General features: G+C 51.9%; 1 protein-coding gene across 2 annotated transcripts; it reads left to right on the top strand.

Annotated features, from left to right (window-relative positions):
- The first annotated feature begins 700 nt into the window (after positions 1 to 700).
- Tmprss3 (transmembrane serine protease 3) lies at positions 701 to 20,410 on the top strand. 2 transcript variants are annotated; one of them, XM_059282136.1, is made up of 13 exons: positions 701 to 718; positions 1,838 to 1,979; positions 4,801 to 4,911; positions 5,792 to 5,908; positions 6,281 to 6,404; positions 9,322 to 9,447; positions 10,115 to 10,158; positions 10,471 to 10,636; positions 11,406 to 11,575; positions 13,519 to 13,614; positions 15,590 to 15,732; positions 16,367 to 16,519; positions 20,393 to 20,410. In XM_059282136.1, the coding sequence occupies exons 1-13, from the start codon at positions 701 to 703 to the stop codon at positions 20,408 to 20,410; spliced, it is 1,428 nt and encodes a 475-aa protein (XP_059138119.1). The 2 variants fall into 2 exon arrangements, with proteins under 2 accessions (XP_059138119.1, XP_059138120.1); XM_059282137.1 differs by lacking the exon at positions 701 to 718 and adding an exon at positions 14,942 to 14,944 and having other exon boundaries at positions 1,886 to 1,979.
- The last annotated feature ends 1,970 nt before the right edge of the window (positions 20,411 to 22,380 follow it).

Here is a 22,380-nt window from a genome sequence, read left to right as displayed (position 1 = left end):
CCACCTCTCCTTTGCCCCCCCATCCACTCCTCCTCCATTTCTATTCAGAGGAGGACAGGCCTCCCATGGATATCAACCAAACATGGTGTATCAAGTTGAATGAATGTTCATAGCAGCTCTATTAGTAATAGCCAGAAACTGGACGCAACCTAGATGTCCCTCAACCGAAAAGCAGATAAGGAAACTGTGGTACATTTACACAATGGAGTATTACTCAGCTATTAAAAACAATGACATCAAGAAAATTGCAGGCAAATGGTTTAGTCTCTGTCTTTTGTCCTCAGGACAGCCATAGGACTAATCCCGGGGCTCAGTCTCCTGGATAGACGGCACTGTCCAGCTGACCTACCCTTCTGTGGGGCTGTCTGCTTGGCACTGGATGTGGCCCCTTTGGTCATCTTCACAAAAGGAGTGTCCTCGGGCCCTACATTCTTCTGCGACACTCCTATGAGTCTGGCTCTGTTCGTTTACAAGCTGTTCTCTCCATCTCTGAGGCCACACCACCAGGGCCACCTGATAACCACATCCAGATCGAGTTACAGAGGCGCCGCCACGGTGATGCGGTGATGCCGCTGGCCTCAGAGTCCACAAGGCTGAGTGACTTGGTGGAAATATTTTCCTCCTGGACTCCCCTTTGCCAGCTGCTCACCATCCTGCTCATTTTTTATAATGAAAAAGGAAATTATTACTGCTTCACACGATGGCGGCTCCAGAAATAGTAAGTAAGAGGGGCCGGGGGTGGGGAGGGCATCTCCAGGATACGCTCTGTGTAAGGGCTCAGCTTCCCCATGTGAGACCTGCCAACCAAGGCCTGCTTGGGAGGGGATACTCCCCCAGGGCTGATTTTCCAGAAAGCTTAGCATTTACTAATATTGTGAGAAACAAGGGTAGTTGTTGTTAATGGTGTGTAGCTCCATTTGGAATGTGGACAAACACAACAGGTAGCCAGGAAGGAGGCAGACACAGGTTCATCATTGGCGCTCACCAGCCTTCAGGGGGTCTCTGTGGACCTCAGCCTGGACGGAAGCAGATTCCTAAACACCCTGGTTGTGTACTTGGGAGGACTCACCTGGGAGGACTCACCTGGGAGTCACCTGAGAGCGCCCTTCATGTCTGCGCTTGCTCACCCTCTCTGGAAAGTCTGGAAGGAAACGGAGACCTGCGTGGGTTTGGCCTGAGGCAGAGACTCCCAGCCACTCCTCACTTGGCTGGGTGGCCTGGGTCCCCAGGGCTTGGATACTTTCCTTTTCAATTAGGTCATGTCTGCACGAGCCAGGAAAGGGCTGTGTTTGTGGGAAGCTACTGCCGGCGGGACCGTGGCTTCCTCTCGTGCTGCCTACATTTGGGGACAAACAAATTGAGTCTCAAAACATCTTATGTCTAGGACAGGTAAATCCTATGGCTAGAAAGAAAAAATGTTGAAGGGCAGAGGAAGACAGTCGTAGAAATCACTCAGATGCTCACCGTCTTCTAAAGAAGAACGGCACAGTGGCTTCTGTGTGGCAAAGGGGCTTATCTTCAAAGTGTCACTTGATTGGTTTTTAAGATTGGCTGCCATCGTTGTTATTGGAGAGGAATTAAAATTCCGCTCTTTTATCAACTCTGGTTTTTTTTTTTTGTTTTTTTGTTTTGTTTTGTTTTGTTTTTTTTTTTAATCAACAATCTCTACTGTTTACCGTGGTCCAAGGAAAGTTGTGTTCTCAGTAGACAGATGTTTGGGACAAACCCACAGGGAGTGGGCTTCACGGCTGACTGAAAGGATTTCAAATGGGACAGAGGCACCCCTGGTGCCCACGCTTCCCACAGGGACCAATCCTGCTCACTCCTGGCTAAGCAGGTGGAGGTGGAGCCGGAAGCCAACATCAGAGGCCCTGAGATAGTCACCATGGGGGAAAATGATCCTCCAGCAGCCGAAGCCCCCTTCTCCTTCCGATCACTCTTTGGCTTGGATGATTTGAAAATAAGTCCTGTGGCACCAGGTAGGTGGGACTTTGTGATGTGGGCACTGGGCAGAAGTGGGGAACGTGGTCAAGTGTCCGTGTGTGTCTGTGTGTGTATGTGTTGGGAGGGGGGATCTCCTTGAATACTCTCTCTCTCTCTCTCTCTCTCTCTCTCCCCCCCCCCCCCCTCTCTCTCTCCCCCTCTCTCCCGCCTCCCTCTGTCCATCTTTCTCTTCCCTTCTCCTTCCCTCTTTCCTGTACTGGGGATTGAACCGGGCCTTACACACACTAGATAGGCACTCTGTGACTTTGCTGTTTCCCACCTTCCCTGGGTATTTTCACATTAATAGCCGGATGCGTCCCTTTCCTGATCTTGCGAATGCAGAAGTTGGAGGGTGCTCAGGAGGATCCCCTTTGTGTCGGGCACTTGCTAACTCCCTGGGGGAAGTATTTTTTAGTTTGTTTTGCTTTCTTCTCTTCTTGGAGGTTTTCAGAGACCCAAACTCCACATTGGCTCTGGTTCATTTTGAAGGAGGTCAAATGCTGGCCAGGAAAACCCTGAGCCCTCCAGGAAGTCCTTAGGACTAGTGGCCGCAGCCCTTCTAGAAAACTCAGGCAAGCCGATTTCTCACCAAAGGTTAAGTGCCCGGTTAAAAGTGAGAGGTGTAGCCACCAAAAGGACAGTTGGTGTCATGAGTCACCTGCCTACTAGGTAAAGCATTTTTCCCTCTGACGAATGTTCCTGTGGGGTCTTTGTGCTGAGAGCCGTCTGTGGCTTGCTGGTTTGGAGAGTCCGGCTTAGGAGCAATGGGAATGATGACCCCTGGGGCTGGGGGAGGGTGGGAACTGGGACAGTTCAGGATGTAGCTCTGAACAACCTGCATCCAGGATCCCCTAAGGATCCTTTTTAAGCCATCTGGATTGCTACAGAGTACGAAGGGCGGGGTGGGAGGAGTGGGCTCACGAAATTGGAAAAGACCCCTAGAAACTCCATCCCATGCGGGCCACGGCGATGCTGAGGATTTCCTGCTGCCCTTTCGCTGGCTGTTCAGGTTGCTTCCTGTTTGCCAGTTTCCGGGGAGCGGCACCCCCACCCCCACCCCCCACAAGGTGTGTGGAGACAGACATCTGTGGACACCCATGACAACATTTAAGATACCTTCCCAGATGTGACGTTACTGGGTCAAAAATGGCATCTGCTTTTTAAGCCGTGTAGAGACATCTTCAATCTCACACAAATGGGAAGCGAACAATGTCCCGCCCCTGTGCCGTGTGAGAAGCCTGCAGTCCCTGGTCCCTTCACTGTGAGCACCAGTGGGTGTGGTACCAGCAAAGTCGTTGTGATGTTAGGATGAATTTAGGTCCATTTTTTTTTTTTGTTGGTTCATTTCCAGGGAGGTTGGGAGGTTTTCCTGCTTGTCTGTCCTTTGTGGGCACTGCCGCCTCCCGAGTGCTGGGATTAAAGGCGTGGGCCACCACCGCCCGACCATCCCAAGTGTCTTAATGTGCTTTTCTATTGCTGTGATAACATCATGACCAAAAGCAACTTGGGGAGGGAAAGTTTATGCAAGCTTTGCAGCCTGTGGTCCGTCATCCAGGGAAGTCAGGGCGGGAACTCAAGGCAGGAACCTGGAGGCAGGAACCAAAGCAGAGGCCATGGAGGGGTGCTGCTTACAGGTTTCTTCAGCTCACTTTCTTATGCCATTCAGAACCAACTGCTCCAAGGTGGCATCGCCTACAATGATCTAGGCTCTCCATATCCATCATTAATCAAGAAAATGCTCCATATATATGCCCAAAGGCCAGTTCCCTTTTTCCATGACAGCTAAAGAAATCAGAGCCCAGGTAACCCCGTCTTTAGGAGCTGCAAGCCAAGCTATGCCAGCTCTGATCTGGAGGCAGACATGAAATTTACTAAACTGGACAGTGAGTGAGCTACCGGACAGCCCCATTCTGGGGGATAGATATACTGCCTATGTGGCGGCCTCTGCCCCTGTGTGGTGCATGGCCTGGAACAAAGGCTGAGCGTGACTCTGTTGGACAGGCCAGCTCTGGATGATGTGAGAGAGTCTGGTGCCCTCCTGGCTTCAAGCACGTGGTGTAAAAATCTCCTGTCACACCACCCACTCTGGACACATCCTTGGGACCTGGGACTTCCTTAAACTGTTCTCCCAGGGCTGCTGGGACAAAATGCCACAGCTGAGTGGCTCAGTCAACTTTTGGGGGCTCCTTGTCTCCTTTTGGGGGCTGTAAGTCTGAAAGCTTTGGTATCCATAAGACCCTGTTCCCACGGACGCACACAGGCCCCGCCAGGCCTCATGCAGATATAGAACTTTGGTCAACAGCCTTTGGGACTCCTTGAACTGTGGACATGTCACTCTGCCCCTGGCCTTCATCTTCACATGGCTGTCTGTTCCCTTCATCTCTTCTTGTCATCTTTCTTCTATGCATGTGCGGGTCTGTGTTGAAGTTTCCCCCTTCCCGAGGCCACCAGTCATACAAGATTAGTGCCTTCTCTAAGGACCTCATCCTAACTTGTGTTCTCTGTGACCGCCAAGTAAGAACTCGTTCTTGGCTGTTGGGAGTTAGGGTGTCAAAGGCTCCTTTGGAGGATACTTTTCAACCCACAACAATGTCTCCTAAGCTGGGACGGAGAGCTGGGCTGTAGCTGGGAGGGTGAGACTGACCCAGACAACGTGGCCATTCATCTAGTGCAGTCAGCTAGCGTCTTTGGGCTGGTACTTGCTCTGCACAGAGGGCACAGGGAACACAGGGCTGAACTTTTTTAAGTTTTATGTCACCTCTCGTCAGTGCTCCCTGGCTCCCCCTCCCGGCACCCCCCAACTCCTGTGGTTCACAGATGCAGATGCAGTGGCTGCGCAGATCTTGTCCCTGCTGCCTTTGAAGTTTTTTCCGATCATCGTCATTGGGATCATTGCCTTGATACTGGCGCTGGCCATCGGCCTGGGCAGTGAGTACGGTTCATTATTTAGTAGGTGCTCGAATACCTGCTCTGGCATTTAAACTTGCATGAGTTCCCCCCACTCCCACTCCATCTGTACTTGCTGTTGCCTGGCCTTAATTACTGGTGGGTGATGTCCTTTTGGTTTGAGGGCTACGGGTTTTCTCTGCCTGTATGAACGTCAAGCCAGTGTGGGAGCGGGCGGGCAGGGGCTGCTGGCTGTGCTCCTGGCTCTACCACCAGAGTACCTGCACAGTTAGAGTTACTCAAAGGTAGCTGATGAAACAGGACTCTGAGATGAGAAGGGGGAGGCTGGGGTGCAGCAGACAAAGACTTCCATTCAAGCCATACCACGCACCCTGGCTATTTTTATAGGGAGGTATGTGGGGCTTTTGAGAAAGTGGGTCATAGGGAGGAAGGGGCTCTCTTAGAGCATATAGTTTCTCATTTTCCCCTTCAAGTAACTGCAGCACAGGGCAGCACAATTTGCCTTCTGCTCAGCCATGTGTTCCACAGTTTATTGGCTTCAGGCCCAGAGTAAAAGGAAGCAGGGTGTTTGAAAGGTCTCAGTTGGGGCTCTTGTTGGGCTAGCTTGGTGTGTTTGCCACCGCCATGCCTTTTTGCTCTTGACTTTGAACCCTTGGAGTCTGAATTCACCCTGATTTGTGCTTCCTGGAAGTAGTGCTACTGTGGGTACAGCAGTCCCACCCCTTGGAGTTCAGGACAGAAACGGGGCTGAAGGAAACAGGCTGCTGTCAGGGATGCAGTTTCAATGCAGGTTTCATTATTGATGGGCAAGTTCAAGGCCATGTAGCAGGTGCACAGCTGTTAGTGCTGCACCTGGAGCAGAGCTGCTTGCTAGAATTCTCACTTTCCTCCCTTTTCTCAGTCCACTTTGATTGCTCTGGAAAGTACAGGTGCCATTCATCTTTCAAGTGCATCGAACTGACCGCTCGGTGCGACGGGGTCTCTGACTGCAAGGACGGGGAGGATGAGTACCGGTGTGGTGAGTCGCACCCATTCCCGGAAGGAAGTAATAGAGAGTGAACACGACCCAGCACCTGCCCTTCTGTCTGTGAGATGGATCCAGGGCATAGCCATTGCCACGCCCTGCCCTCAGCTGGGATGTGTCTAGCTAGGTTCTGAGAGGACTGTTATGTGTGCTTGCATTCACTTGGGGGGACTAGACAGGCTCTGAGTGGGGGGTCTCAGGGTGCAGGCCATGGGAACTGCAGCATCTTGTGGGGGAGGGGCTGTGGGTGGGAGTGGGCCAGGTTGGAAGAGGGGCCGCTGCATGGCGTGAGTGGGGCTGTAGTCAGTCTCTGCCCGGCCTCAGCCTGCATGGGTCCTCACCGCCCTTCTCCCCATGCCTGGCCAGTGCGGGTGAGTGGCCAGAGAGCAGCACTTCAGGTGTTCACCGCCGCCGCCTGGAGGACCGTGTGCTCCGACGACTGGAAAAACCACCATGCCAAGGTCGCCTGTGGCCAGCTGGGGTTTCCCAGGTGAGTCAGGGCCAAACAGCAAGGGTGACAGATTGCTCCTGGACAGTCAAGAGCTCTCTAGATGTGTTCACATGTGTTCACACTTCATTCTTAGGACAACCTCGTGGCACTTGGCCTTGTCTTCCTTCACAGGGAGAAAGACAAGGCCCGAGAAGCCAGGTGACTCCAAGTCACACGGAACATTGTGTGTAAAGAGAGTTCTCAGGACTAGGCCAGGACTTTAGTTAGGTGCAAAAGCAATTTAGATCCTTGGGGCTGGGGCTCAGTTGGTAGAGCACTGATGTAGCATGCACAAAGCCATGGGTTCTGTTCCAGCACTGTGACAACCGGGTATGGTGGCACACACATAATCCCTGCACTGTTGGGGCAGAGGAGGGGATAATGTGTGTTCTAGGCCAGCCTGGGCTACAAGGAGAGTTTGGGACCAGCTTGAGCTGAATAGTGAGTTCCTGTCCAACAACAAAAACAAACCAAATAATCAACCAACCAACCAACCAAACAAACAAACAAAACAAAACAAGAAAGCCAAACAAAACATGAAAACCATAAACAACAACAACAACAACAACCCCAAAAAAGTAACAGAAAGCAAATAGTTTGTAAGCCCAGAACTTCTGAGTGGAAAAATAAATACTCTGGCTAGGTGCTTTGCAGCTTAAAAAAGTAGATATTGGGACACTGTTGCCCATGGTTGTGATGATCACATCCAGTTATTCAAAACCACCCTTAGCCTTAGGAGACCATCTAAAACGGTGTCTTTTCATCTTCAGGATTAGGAGTCGGCTGCTGGCTGTCCACACTGCAGCCACATGCCTTTGCCCAACTGAGGGCTCTCTCCCTTTCATGGCCGTCCCTCCTGACCCCTGCCTTGTTTCCCAGGGTGCTATTACCTTTTGGCTTCTCAATACTGTAGGTCCTAGTTTACCACAGACAGGTTCCCAAGTTCCTACACTCGTCTTAGGAACTGAGCAAGCTCAAAGGTGGCAATCTCAGAAGTACATCCTAGTCTGTAACCAAGGAAGCAAGGTCCTCAAAACTGCATGGCTACCATCTGTGGAGGATCTAAGCCAGTGCCATGCTAGGTGCCCCACAGCGGAGGTCCCCCAGGCCTGCCTCCGCTGCATGCCATGCCTGCCTGGGTTCTGAAATAAGCTGCAACTAAAATTCATTGATGGCTGCAAGAGTCACTAGGGACAATGTTGAGAATTATGTAGCTTTACTCCTTAGAGAAGAGGAAATTCAAACAGCACAAAACACACTCATACACACACACACACACACACACACACACACACACACACACACAAAGAGCCCCAGTTTCCCCATCAGGTATCTGTTTCCTGTCAGTCTCTTTCTCATTCCTCCTCTTCTCTTCTAGAATATTCTCCCCTTCCAAATCCCGGCCCTTTGCCATACTGTCCGGACACACTCTGCTCAAGTCCTCCGCGCACCTTGCGGACCTTGGATAGGAACTTCAGGTCTTCGGGCACGTTGGAGCCACTTGACAGGGTGGGCAGCTCCTGGTTCTAAACCCCACCCTAGCCTCCATTTCTCTCCTCTGAGAGGATGGTAGGGACACAGCTTGTCCCTGTATCACTTTCTCCGGCACCATGAACACATCACCCTCCCATTGCCCCAGTCAGTCTCTCTGACTTCGTTCCGTGTTCTTGTCTATCCTTTCCTCCTCTCCCTTTAGAAGCTCCCCCTCCTCTGCCACATCTGTCTCTTAATCTCTGGAATAGCAGCAGACAAGCAAGCAAACAAACAAACAAAAAAAAACAAATCAAAGCCCAAACCAGACAGTCCAGATAGTTGGCCCGAGTCTTGGTGCAGATTGAGGCCAGTCTCGTGAGACTTGCCTAGTCTCCTCCCTTAGAATGGACAGTGTCAGTGCCCACCTTAAAAGGCTGAGGGAGCTCAGTGGTCACTAGAGTGATCATGGCCATGGTCGGGGTGTCTGCTACTCTGAGGTGATCTGTGGGCTCCACTTGTGACACATAGGCTCCTTCTGCATTTCGTGAGTTCATCACCCTGCCCATCTTCCCCATGACCTGACATCCTAACAAAAGCCAGTTCCTTCACATCAAGGCGGCCTACTGCAACCTCCCCTGGGAGGAAATGCCTGGAAAACGTCCTGGTGGTGTTTTCTTCAAACCCATGCTTGGCTGAACACTGCACTGTACTTACACGAGTCTCTGTGGCACTTAACAGCAATTGGATGGCATCCTGTGTGACAGACAGCAGCCACCTGTAGTACACTTTGTTCCCCCACCTTCTTGGAGGACTCCTTAAATAATAATTCTTCTCCTTCTCCTCCTCCTCCTCCTCCTCCTCCTCCTCCTCCTCCTCCTCCTCCTCCTTCTTTTTTATTGCTGAGTATTGCTGACCTACTCTATCCTCTTCTGGTCTCTTTAACTCTGTCTTCTGCACCACGATGTATATGCCCGTCTCCTGACACTGAGCCCATTTACTTGACCCCAGGGTCCTGGAGTCACTGTTTTCTATGAGTGCTAGGCAAAGTGGGACAGGCTCTCATACTCCCTGAACTCCTGACCCTCGGGAGTTAGACATCTAGCTGCCTCCCCTGAGGCTTGGCTCCAGCAAAGCCAAGTGCATCAGAGTGGGGTGGGTGGGGACTACCTAACTGTGGCAGGAAGTGGTCTTTCTCTGTGGCTGGAGCAGGGTGGGTGGGCAGGCCAGGCTGTGGACTGGGGGACAGCAAGCAGGTCCCCAGGCCACACCAGGCCTGGAATGCCTGGCTAAGGTGTATGCATTTCATCAGCAAAATAAAGCCTTCGATGGTTTGGGGAGGACCCAGGGAGGTCCCCCAAGTGTGATGCTTGTAACATGGAGAGTGTGTGTGGGGTGACAGATATTTCAGAGTCTCCATGCTGGGTCTGGGTTTCTGATTCTGCAGCTATGTGAGCTCAGACCACCTGAGAGTGGACGCACTGGAGGAGCAGTTCCAGGGCGACTTTGTGTCCATCAATCACCTCTTGCCAGATGACAAGGTGACCACGCTGCACCACTCCGTGTACGTGAGGTAAGCCGTTCGATAGATGCTACTGCTACCTGCATTGGTGCTGAGTCACAAGGCTGGGTTTGTGACGCTGTGGTGCACTCCGGGAGGGGAAAGAATGTCACCCCCACGAGCAAGGGTGGAGCTCACTGCTGTGGTTAGAACGGTGATGTCTAAGCTAGGATGCAGGGGTGAACAGACAGTAGAGTTCTGTCAAGGGAAGGAAGGAAGTATAGTAGAAGAGCAACAGTGATGTCCAGTGATGGACAGGCGTGTCTTCAGGCCAGTGCTGGGCCTGCCTCACAGCAGGGAAGTGTGTGTGTGTGTGTGTGTGTGTGTGTGTGTGTGTGTGTGTGTGTAAGCAAACAAGCAGGGAAGGGAAGAGAAAGCTAGACAGCATCTTTTACAAAGGGCTTTCACATTCACCAGTTACTCACACCCCGCCCCTACCCCCAACCCCCAACCCTGAAACTCTGATAAGGAAAAACTAGGTTCCCTTAGCAACAGTCAGATGCCCAGATCGGTGATATCTCCCCATTGGGGCCCAGGCTGAAGCAGGGAGAAAATACCACAGGTGCTTTGCAGCCAGGCTATCCTCTGGACATCCAGGCCCCCAGGTCCAACGTGTGTGACCCCTGCTCTGTGAACAGTAGCTTGTTGGCCTGTCCATGAACTGTTCTTTCCACTGTAGGGAAGGCTGTGCCTCGGGCTATGTGGTCACCTTGAAGTGCTCGGGTAAGTGTCTAAATATGTCGGGAGCCACATGGAAGCCTGCCCTTGTGGATTCATGTTCTCCCTTTGGGGACAGCTCAAGATCACGTCTCCTAGATGCCAGTGTGGGGCTAGGCACCGGGAGGTCATTGATGGGTAGGGTGAGCATGCTTGCTCTCTGAAACAGCCCTTCTCCCACAAACCCCACACATCTGGGTGTGCCTGACCCCAGGTGTGCCTGACCCTCTCCTCCTGGGTGGGGGACAGGGATATCGCCAGGTAGGAGGTTTAGGGTGATGACAGCATTACCCATAAACCCTTGTTCTCCCTCGGTAGCCTGTGGCCTGAGAACTGGCTACAGCCCCCGCATTGTGGGTGGAAACATGTCCTCGCTCGCCCAGTGGCCCTGGCAAGTCAGTCTCCAGTTCCAGGGGTACCACCTATGCGGGGGTTCTGTCATCACCCCTCTGTGGATCGTCACGGCTGCGCACTGTGTCTATGAGTGAGTGCCTGGGCCCTGCTGATGTGAATTCTGCTCTTCCCAGAGCCTTATCTAGTCCTGGGTCAGATGGAGACGGGGTGATCTGGGGGTGAGGGCAGGTTAGGAAGGCAGGAAGCCAGTCACCATAAAGCCACATACAGTGTAAATGCCTGCCTTTCTTAAAGTGAACCTGTCTCTGTGTCTGGGAATGACATGAGCTGGGCTGGCACAGAGAGGACAGAAAAAGGAGGAAGATTGGGGAGGAAAGGGACCTTGAAATGAGGGTCCCAGGCCTTCCTGTAGCCCACTACTGTCATCCATGTTATGGCGTGGCAAGGTATCATGGGGTGGGAGTGCAGGACACCCAGAGAACACTGAGCCCCCACCAAGCTGTGTCTGTCAGGAGTTTAGGTGGCAAGGAAGCCACAGAAAGCATCTCAAACCCAGTGGCGGATTCTCTTTTTATCTCCTGTTTTGGTTACTGTCTGGTGGAGAAACTCCCCCCCCCCACACACACACAACAGCCTCTGCAGGGAGCAAAGCTGAGCCCGACCCTCAAATGCATATCTCTCGGGTGGTGTGGAGAGAATGGCTTGTCTGGGATGTACATGGGGTGTGGTCTGTGTTCCTGCAGGACTTGGGACTGTGGTCAGTGTGGGGCACAGATGTGCGGGACCTTGGTGTCTCCCACCTGGTGACATCTCTCACTCATTCTCTGGGCTCTTGGGACACTAGAGCTCAGCATGGCTGGCTCTGTCCTGAGCTCCACCTCTCTGTCTGTGCATTTCAGCCTGTACCACCCCAAGTCCTGGACTGTCCAGGTGGGTCTTGTGTCCCTGATGGACAGTCCTGTGCCCTCCCATCTGGTGGAGAAAATCATCTACCACAGCAAGTACAAGCCAAAGCGGCTGGGCAATGACATCGCCCTCATGAAGCTGGCCGAGCCGCTCACCTTTGACGGTATGTCTGGGCTTCCGCGCCAGACGGTTGCTCTGAACTTGTTTCAAGAGCATTGGTGGTTACTTGTTGAAGCATTGTTCTAATGGCTGCTGCTTTACTATCCTTGCCAGAAAATTCCAATATCTGATTCAGCTGGGTATTGACATCAGTGCATTATCTTTGCTCATTAAAGTTGTGTGCATACACGTGCATGTGTGTGTGCACATGTATGTGCATGCACATGGAGGCCAGAGGCCAACACCAGCAACCTTGGGTGTTGTTCCTCAGGGACCTTCCACCTTGTTTTTTTGGGGGGAGCAGGGTCTCTCACTGGTCTAGAGTTACCTAATAGGCTGCCTGGCCAACAAGTCCCAGGGATCCCTATCTCTCCAGCATGGGGTAACAGGCTCAGTGCTATTACGTCTGGCTTTTTACATGGGTTTCATAGATCAAACTCAGGTCTTCATGGCTGGGTGGCAAGCACTTTGCCAACTGAGTCATCTTCCCAGCCCAAGTGGTGTGTCTTCAATCTGAGCATGTTAGGAGACTGAGCCCTCTCCTAAGACTTCAGTCCTGTTACCTTCTTTAGATCCGGTTTGTTGATCTCGACTGGCTCTAGCGTTAATTTCATCTCACAGCCTTCCTGGTTCTTCCCTGGTCTCTCGGTCTGGTTTGATACCAGCTGCATGTAAGAGCTTCTCTAGGCCAGGCCACCTGGTGCCTCTAGGTGGTGGGAGAGAGTCACCTGCTCTTAGGGACCCAGAGCAGACAGCACATTCCTGTCCTGGTGTTTGCTACATGGAGCCTCTTGAAGGGCATCTCCAGTGCAAAGAGCAGGGTCCCAGCCTGGGGCAGCTTGAGGGCTTGGCAGGAGTCTCCCTCTTCCTCAGCATCTGGAAGTTTCTAGGCATCTTCAGCTCCCTGGGCGTTCTTAGAACCGATCTCTCCCCTTCTTTCCGATTCTGCCACCTCCAGTGACAGAGGCTGTGATTTCCAAGCTCGGCCCTTTGGCTGTTATAGAAACCCCTACAGAGTCAGGCCTGCTAGAGCCCTCTGGCATTCTGTGAGTGGTACAGAACAAAAGAAACATTGGCTCCATCAGTGAGAGTCCTGACCTTCTGAGGATAGAGGATAAGCACGCGGGAGGGCAGGTAGGGCTGTTTCCAAGGTGGACTCCCCTTCTCTGCAATGTGTGATTTCTAGCACAACAGAGAGAAAAAAAAAAAAAAAAACTTCTGGGGTAGGTTTGAGGGCTGTTACTTGCTAATTATTTTTGGTGGTATTTGATTCTAGAAAAAGGAGGCGTCTCTAGCTGTACTTGGCTAAAGAGTTAAATATGTCTCCACCCCTCTCCACCTTTCTGTTATCGCCATGCGGGATGGAGGACATTTCAAGGACTGCTCACATGAAAGCCTGGGGCACATGCAGTCACTTGGCTTTGCTAGGGTCTCAGTGGCACAGCCTAGGTACAGGCCAGCCTGCTGTTACTACAAACACCTGGGGCAGCAGGAACATCCACAGTGTGATGTTCTGTGAATGCACTCAAAGTCTGGACCAGAAGTGGCCAGCTCTGTCCCAAGGGCCAAGTGTGACTCAATGCACATTTGAGCAAGTAAAATTTTGTCATAAATCCACCAGCCCCCTATGTTTTTTTTTATTTGTTTATATCTCCTATGGATCCAGCAACAGTGATGGCATGTGATCACATGGCCCACAAACATGAACTATTTACTATCCAGGCTTTTATAGCTAGGGTTTGCTGCTGGTTCTGGACTCACACCACAGTCTAGTGCTACACTCGAGTTTTATAGACTCTGGGGGATGAGTGGGTATGGCCTCTGCTCTGAGCTAGCTGCCTGCCATGATCAAGGCCCAACCCCTCCCTAGGAGATGGCTTCAGAAAGTCAGTTGATTTCTGGGACAGTGGCTTCAGGAACTTTACATCATTATTCCCTTTCTAACAGAGACTATCCAGCCTATCTGTCTGCCCAACTCTGAAGAGAACTTTCCTGACGGGAAACTGTGCTGGACATCGGGATGGGGGGCCACGGAGGACGGAGGTCAGTGGGCTGAAGCCAGAGGCTGGGAGGGCCCCTCCGATGTTCTGCCGTGATGTTGCCTTAGGATACTTGGAGGTCTCAGCTCAGGGTCAGTGCAGACCAACTGTTCACAACAGCAGTCTGCTGAGTAACCATGGGCCACCATGGTGTCATTCATCTTTGGACAATGTGACGTTGTGAGGCTTTTCTAGAGAGAAATGGGCTATGAGGGAGAAGTGTGGGTACTTGTTCATGAAGAGGCCTTCACCCACCCATCCTTCCTGTCTCCTCTCACTCTGCAAATCAAGTGTATGAAGCACACCTAGATGACTCCCCAAGTTTTAGTCAGCACGCAGGGATACAGGGTAAAGAACTGATGTCTGTGAGAGCTGGCAGGGTGTGCTACTTTCTCCTGTGAGCATGGAGTAGAAGGCGCTACCCAGGAGCATCCACTGTGCTGGTAGTGGCAATACTGTCAGTCATGGTCACATACCTGACAGGGACATCTGTGTCCCTTGCATCAAGATAGAGTGCTGACATGGTCTCGAGGCTCAAGGTTCCCAGCACTGACTTTCCTTCATGCATTTTCTGGACACAGGCCAGTCTGCTGTCACTAGAAACTGTAGCAAACTACTGTGGCCTGGATGGCTCAAAAGGCTCAAAAGTGCAGACGCAAGTCTTCTCACAGTTCTAAAGTCTAAGGTCAAGGTGTCCTCAGGCCTGAGGTGGGGTCTGTCCCAGCATCTCCCCAGCATCTGGTGGCTCCAGCCATTCTCAGGTTTCTTGGCTGGCTGATGCGTCACTCCAGTCCCAATGGCTAGATGGTTGAGTTTTTGTTGTTTGGTTATCTACCCCCCCCCCAACTCAAGGTGGGTTCTGGGTATTGAACCAACCACTCTACTGACTGACCCATCTCCTCAGTCCCTTGATCTCTGTCTCCATGGCATCAGTTCTCGGATTTAGAACCTGCCCTACATGCAAGATGACCTGGCCTTGAGATCGTACTTCAGCAAACCCAGCAGAGGCTGTTCCAAATAGGGTCACATGTCTTGGTTACAGGCAGACAAATAAAGAAGGGAGCTATACTTCAAGCCATGCAGGAAGTCCCATGTTTTCCTTAGGAGACATATTCATTCAGGGTCTCACTGCCTAGGATATCCAGGAACTCACTATGTAGCCCAGGCTAGCCATGAACTTCCTAGAAACTCTCCAGCCTCAGCCCCTCAGACTCTGGGATTCGATACCAAGCTCGTGTTTATTACCTTCCAGTCATAGCTCAGAAGTCACCAGCCAGCCTCAGGGGTCGCTGGTGCCGGTAGGCTGGTTCCTCAGGTGGCTCTGATGACAGCTGGTCCCTTACCTTTGCCTCTACACTTCTGGGCTGGTGGCCTCAGCTGCATCTTCAAGGCTGACAGGCTGATCTGATGCTAAGCCCTGCTCCTCCTCTGACGGTGCCTTCTTTGAGTCCTTGTAGTTTTCATGGGTCTACCCACATCATCGAGGCTATCTCACGCCTGTGCCCTTGAATGCCTGCCTGGGAAGTCCCCTGGCTGATGGCCTGGCCACAGGTCCAGGGCCCACACCTATATTTGGAGGGACACATTTCTGCCGACCGCATACAGCCCTGTCCGGATGTGCGTGGCCTCCAGGAGCCTGAGTTTCCCTTTTTTAATGTGGATTGACTGGGGTGGGTCAAGGGCTTAGGTGGCTGTGGAAAGAAACATTTGTCTACTGTTCCCCACTTCTCTTCCCCTTTGGGTCTCTTAGGGGTGTAAGTGGTCCTGACGCAGAGGTGAGAACACACAGCCCACTCAGCAGGGACACTCTGGGCCCCATGGGCTCCATGACAGTCTGCCATTCCAGCTACAGACCTGGTGTTCGCTCTTGTTGCTTTGTGTCGGGTGGCATGTCCCTGGCCCCCCTTTTCTCCTGTTCCTGTCTCTCTGTTTTCTAAGCCGGACTCCTCACTGCACATTTCTTCATTACTTTGAGGCAGGTGATGCCTCCCCTGTCCTGAACCACGCGGCTGTCCCTTTGATTTCAAACAAGATCTGCAACCACAGGGATGTATACGGCGGCATCATCTCCCCGTCCATGCTCTGTGCAGGCTATCTGAAGGGCGGTGTGGACAGTTGTCAGGTAAAGGACATCCAGTTACCCTGGGGGCCAGGGCAGCAGGCAAGGGCCCAATACAGTGACCCAACCCACAGGACAGGCCACTGCCAGCTTCCCTGTGACTGAACAAAGAGCAAATTTACATGGCATAAGGGAGAAATTTGCTTAAGATATCCCTGGCTTTCCTGGTGGCCCGGCCTGTGTTTACCCAGGCTCCCAGTTTTCCAGGGCATGGGGTGTTGCCTTTCCTAATCCTCTCCAGCCCGAGATTCTGAGTGTGTAGGGGCCCAACTAGAGCCACAAGCAGGTGTGAGCTGATGGATCTGGGCCCCCAAAAGCCAGAGTGGGTGAGACTCAGTACCACCTGTGGACACAGTGAGTTAGTTCTGCCTCATTCACACCCTTCCTCTTCCAGCTCCAATGGGTTACACAGGCCGCCGTTGACCTTCCCAGTTTAGTGTTTGGGACCTGGAGGGAGACACAGCTAGAGGGAACCCTTCCCACACAGGCCAGGGGCCATCTCTTGAGAACAGCAGAGTCTATCCTAGAAGCACACAGGGAGAGGTGTGCCCTGTGGTGTCACCCACTCGCCATGTGGAAAGGGAAGTCGATGTCACCAGCCCAGGTCTCTTGACCTTTGCCTCCTTCTGCTCTCCAGGGCGACAGTGGGGGGCCCCTGGTGTGCCAGGAGAGGAGACTGTGGAAGCTGGTGGGTGCAACAAGCTTTGGCATCGGCTGTGCCGAGGTGAACAAGCCTGGAGTCTACACCCGCATCACCTCCTTCCTAGACTGGATTCATGAACAGTTGGAGGTAGGTGGAGTGCCCCAGCGGAGGTGAATGTGACTCTCCAGCTCATGTGTTCCCTGCACCCAGTGTGACCGCAGCTCTGCCCGGGGGATCCAGGAGAGGATGGAAAGACTGTTGATTATGCACTGATTTGGCAACTCTGGGTATCAGCCCTAGAGAACAGCTAATCCCGTGGGTGTGATCCAGGCCCACAGGGGAGGGACAGGAAGAACGGACCTGCTTGACTCAGCAGGGAAAAAGCTGACCGGTGGGTGGGGTGTCCCCTGGGAGTGGGGGTGAGTTTAGGATGCCATATGTACATGGAGCAGAGGGTGGGTAGGTTGAGTCTAGATGAGGTAGAGCCAGGTGAGGGGGCCCTCCAATGCCCCTGTGAAGTTGATACCTTGTTCAGAGCCAGAGTGGTACAGAGTTCTTAAGCAGGAGGGGTCTGAGTAGCTTTGCTTCAGGGAGGGGGATGCAGGACAGGCCTACAGAGCCTCCTGGTCAGCAGGAGGAAGACAGGGAAACCCTAAGCCACCAGGGAACCGAACTCACTGGGCACCAGGCAAAGAGATGTTCTTAGACACAGTCCTTGCTGTGGGGAGAGCCAGGTGTCCATGACCCCTCTCCCTCTGAGTGGGCAAGGGCTGAAGGCCAAGCCAGGGACCAAGCACCAGGCAAATGTTTACTAACTTCATCTCGGACTGGCCTCATGCCATCCCCTAGTCCAGTTTCAAAGATATTTTCTCCTGACATAATAAGGGTGAAATTTACGTGGCATAGACAAACTTTCAAAAGACAACAGTCCCAGGGCGTTTGACACACTAACATCTGTGGCCACCACCTCTGTTCAGTTCCAAAAACCTTCCTGCCCTCCAGTCTCCAGCGATCAGCTGTGGGCTTCCAAAACCTTGTATATACCGTGTGTGTGTGTGTGTGTGTGTGTGTGTGTGTGTGTGTGTGTGTGTGTATGTGTGATGTTGACACAGGGTCTTATGAAACCCAGATCGGCTTCTAACTCATTGTGTAGCTGAGGATAATCTTCAACTTCTGATTCTCCTGCCTCCACTTCCCAAGTGTTGGGATAACAGGCATGTACCAACATACTTGGTTAATGGGATTCTGGGATTCAAACTCAGCGCCTCATGCATGCTTGGCAGGTACTCTACCACTGAGCAACACCACAGACCTTTAAAAAAGATTATTTAATTAACTAAAGATCTTATGTTAATTTTTGATAGTGTGTGTGTGTGTGTGTGTGTGTGTGTGTGTGTGTGTGTATACAGTGTCTTCCAAGGTCAGAAGAGGAGGTCAGATTCCCCTGGAACTGGAGTTACAGGCTGTTGTAAACTGCTCAATGTGGGTGCTGGGAATGAAGCCCAAGTCCTCTACAGTATAGAGTAGTATGTGCCCTTAACCTCTGAGCCATCTCCAAGATCTTTTTAAAGGAGTTCCTGTCATTTGAAGCAATTGACTAAGAAAAGCTACCTTCAATAACTGCCTTAGCACCCCTTAGGCGTTCATTTCTGCTTCTTTTCTTTTTAAAGTTTTATCTTTAGTTTATGTGCATGGGTGTTTTGTCTGCATGTCTGTCTGTGCACCATGTGTGTGCCTGATGCCTGTGGAGGCCAGAGGAAGGCATCAGATCTCTTGAGACTGGAGTTACAGACAGTTGTGAGCTGCCCTGTGGGTGCTGGGAATCAAACCCAGGTCCTCTGCAAAGAGTAGCCAGTGCTCTTAACCTCTGAGCCATCTCCCCAGCCCTAATTACTATTTCTTCATTATTGGTTTAACTCAAGGTTCCTTCCTTTCTTCCTTCCTCTCTTCCTTTCTTTCTCCTCTCTTTCTTTCTTTCCTTCCTTTCTTCCTTTCTTTCTCCCCTCTTTCCTTCCTTCTTTCCTTCCTTCCTTCCTTCCTTCCTTTCTTTTTTTGGTTTTTGAGACAGAGTTTCTCTGTGTAACTTTGGCTGTCCTGGAACCTGCTCTGTAGACCAAGGCTGGCCTTGAACTCACAGATATCTGTGAGCCTCTGCCTCTCAAGTGCTGGGACTAAAGGCATGCACCACCACTGCTCAGCTTTCTTCTTCTTCTTTAGTACCGAGGACTGAATGCAAGGTCTTGGGTGTACTAGGTGGGGCTCCACCACTGAGCTGCACCCTAGCCCTCGGCTTCTTCATTTGAATTTCAGCCTTAAATGAGGCAGGGCACCGAACATGGTTCCTGTGTTGGAGTGGGGTAGGAGTGGAGTAGTGGCAGGTGACGCCTGGGCTTGTTCAGGTCTTAGCATCACTAATCATTTCTGCAGCCTTGCTTCCATCTACTGTGCATGATGGAGCCCATTAGGGCTGGCCCAGTGGAGGCCTGGCTTGCTGATCACAGGCTGGCAGGAAGCCACCAGTGGAAGCAGTCTGCGGGCACTACGCATTTAGTACCACAGTACGACATTTAGCCAACACTTGTCTTCCCTTTTGCTAGATATGAAAATGGGCATTTGAGCAGGTGGTTTCCTTGTGCAGAGGCCACTGACACTGTGCAATGAGACTAGGATGCAGACAGGCCATGTGCACATGGGAGGTGTAGCAAGCCATTGAGGAACTTCAGAAAGCAAGTGTGGCCGGGCGGCGATGGCGCACGTCTTTAGTCCCAGCACTCGGGAGGCAGAGCCAGGTGGATCTCTGTGAGTTCGAGGACAGCCTGGTCTACAGAGTGAGATCTAGGACAGGCACCAAAACTACACAGAAAAACCCTGTCTCACCCCCACCTCCGAAAAAAAAGAAAGCAAGTGTGCCTTTATGTGGGTGCTCTTGGGACACAGCTCCCATGTGACTGAGCCTCTTCTGAAAGTCTAAACCACCAGAGGTTACAAAGCAAAGAAGCTGCTCCCCCGGCGCTTCACACTGTTGAGGAATATGGGGCAGCCAGGGGCTCAGGCTGGGAAGTCATGACAGGGACGGAGTCCTAGACAGTAGACTCTCTACATTGTGGTGGGTCCTACAACCTTCCTCATGATAGATGGGGATCTTGGACAAGTGAAGGCTCCCAAGTTAGTAAGGACACATAGGAGTCCAGCCAAACCCAGACCAGGACCTCAGCATGGCTCTGCCCAGAGATAAACAGATAGCAAACTTGGGTTGGAGAAAGCCTTCCTTGGCTGTTTGCTAAAACTGAAGATCCTCAGTTCCCTCTTCCTGCCAATCCCACTGGGGATTTGGGGCAGGGACCAGGTGATCTTCATGTTTTGAATACCATTTTGGGAAGGCTGGCATACCAAGACTCCCCAGCAATCAGCCTGGCAGTTTCTGGAATTGTCTGTTCTCTAAGGGGTTTCACTGTGGTGGCTGACTAGGCTTTCTGAGCATCTCTTTGGGGCGTCTCAGCCATCAGCTGTCTCTGACCACTGAGGACCTTCAGGAGATGCCAGACACACCTGCTCCAAATCTCTCTCCAAGTAGCGCAGGGAAGAGCCGGAAGCCCCCTCCCTTCTGTAGGAGGAATCCCAGGTTTGACTTGTCTCACTGGAGACCCTTCCAAGAGTCCCTTCACCTGGCCGCACTGTCAGCCCCAGAGATCCCCACCCCATCGTCTTCATTCTACTCCCCACATTTTCCTATCCAGTTAGGGCTTAAAACAAAATTGTTCTGGCTCATATGAGGCCTCAGGGATATGCAGCTGAGACCCAGCGCCTTCACATAGCAGTCTGGGGACAATCTTAGGCAGAGATGAGAAGTGCAGAGGCCTTTCTGGGTGGGAGACATCCAGAGCTGCAGCCTCCTCCTTCAGAGACCCAGCCCTCCACAGTGACCATTGATAACATTTAATGGGAAATCTAGTCCACGGAGTCACAGTGTCCAAGACATGGCTTGCAGGGAAAAATGGTGACCTCTGTTTTTACTTTTAGAGAGACCTGAAGACTTGAAGAACGGGGAACAAGCCAGAGCCTGAGCTCCTGAGGGTGGACACAGCCCAAGCCTTCCCTGGACTCTTGTGTGGGCATGGTGGATGCGAGTACCAGCATTTTAGTGCCCTGCCCATTGCACTGAGGCAGAGCCAGCGGGAAGAGCACCCTCGCTACCATTGATACCCAGAGCTGTCTGCTGCTAAAGCCTCTGGCCAGTGGGGTGTGGGGATGGAATGACCTCGGAGCTTTCTGTGCTTCTCAAGGACAAAAGCACCCCCACTCACGCACCTTTCCCTGCCATCCCCCTGGATTTCCCCTCAGAGCCGCTGCCAACACAGGCAACCTCTTGTGCAAAACCACTGACGCCAGTTGGTGCAGACCCGAGGCGGGGACTGCTGGTGTGGATTGTTACAGATGTAGTCACCTCTTCCTTCTGTCCCCGGGCTCCAGTTCTCAACCCGAACTTCTGCTTCCAACAGCCCATTTCAGGAGTGGGACACCTTAGTTTGTGAATGATTCAGCCTAAGGTTTTGTTCCACTATTTTCTCACAGCATTTGGTGCTTGACGAACTGCTAGCTTCTGGAAGGTGCCCCTTCTCTCAGCGTGGCTTGTCCTTGGGCTTACGTGAATGAGTTGTGGCAGCTTGCAGAAACAGCAATCATGGGCCCGCATCGAAAGACCACCCTGCACATGTCAGGAGTCCCCATTTTCCTGTTAGAACAGGTTTCTCAGCACATTAGAAGTATCCCATGTTGCATCATGGGACTCATAAGCAGAGTAAGGGACACAGGTCTGGGCACAGACAAGACCAGAGGACACTAAAAGCAAGCTGAATAGAAGGTCCTAAGTCATCGAGGGTTGTCACACCTCCATGCACTCTGCTAATGTACTACAGCCGATGGCATCTGGGCCCCTCCTGCATGGTCCACAATCCTATGGTCCCCATATTATCCAGTAATGGAGGGTTACATGGGAAGTAGCCATTGGTCATTCAAGCTTGTCACAGATTAGGTCTTCAGAATATGAATCAGTTGCTTTGTGGCTGCAACAGAAAAGGTGTGTGTGTGTGTGTGTGTGTGTGTGTGTGTGTGTGTGTGTGTAGGGGTGCTGGTCGGGGAGACACCACCAAAACAAACTGCCACATGGCCATTGTGCTTGGACTCAACCCTGTCCAGATCAGAGCCACTACTCAGATTTCTGTGACTAGAATAAAGGTCCCAAGAACCCCTGTGGGTGCCCGAATCTTCAGCTGACTCTGAGCCCTATAGTGATGGTCCTTTTCCCTGTGCACACATCCCTGTGGTGTAGTATATCTGCTAGTCACAGGAAGAGATGGACAATCATAACTCATCATACAACACGGCAGCTCTAAAAACATATGGCAATCAATACTGAGTTCAAGTGGCTGCTTGCCTTCCGAATATCTTACCACACTTCAGGGAAGTGTTCCAGGGCCTCTCTCTGCCGCGCCCCAGTTACAGACAACACCACGCTGTGCTTTGCATTTGGAGGTCTTTATCATCCATGGCAGACCTCAGATGCTGTGGCTTGAACAAACCAGATGCATAGACAGCTCAGCAGTGAAGAGCACTGACTGCTCTTGCAGGGGACTGAGGTCTGTTCCCAGCTCACAACTGCCTGTGACTCCAGTTCCAGGGTTCTGACACCCTCTTCTGGCCTTCAACGGTACCAGGCACACATGTGCACATACACACACACACACACACACACACACACACACACACACACACACAGAGAGAGAGAGACATACATACATACACATAAATAAACATAAAATAAATCTTAAAAAAAAATAGATGTCTTAGTTAGGGATACTATTGCTGGGTGGAACACCATGACGAGGGAGGGTTTATTTCATTCACAGTTCATCATCAAAGGCAGTAAAGACAAGAACTCAAACAGGGTAGGAACCTGGACGCAGGAGCTGTTACAGAGGACATGGGATGGTTGGGGTGGGAGGGCGGGG

Source organism: Peromyscus eremicus, chromosome 16_21 (assembly GCF_949786415.1).
Source record: "Peromyscus eremicus chromosome 16_21, PerEre_H2_v1, whole genome shotgun sequence".
In the NCBI taxonomy this organism is placed as follows: domain Eukaryota; kingdom Metazoa; phylum Chordata; class Mammalia; order Rodentia; family Cricetidae; genus Peromyscus; species Peromyscus eremicus.
This window is presented reverse-complemented; position numbering and strand designations above follow the sequence as displayed.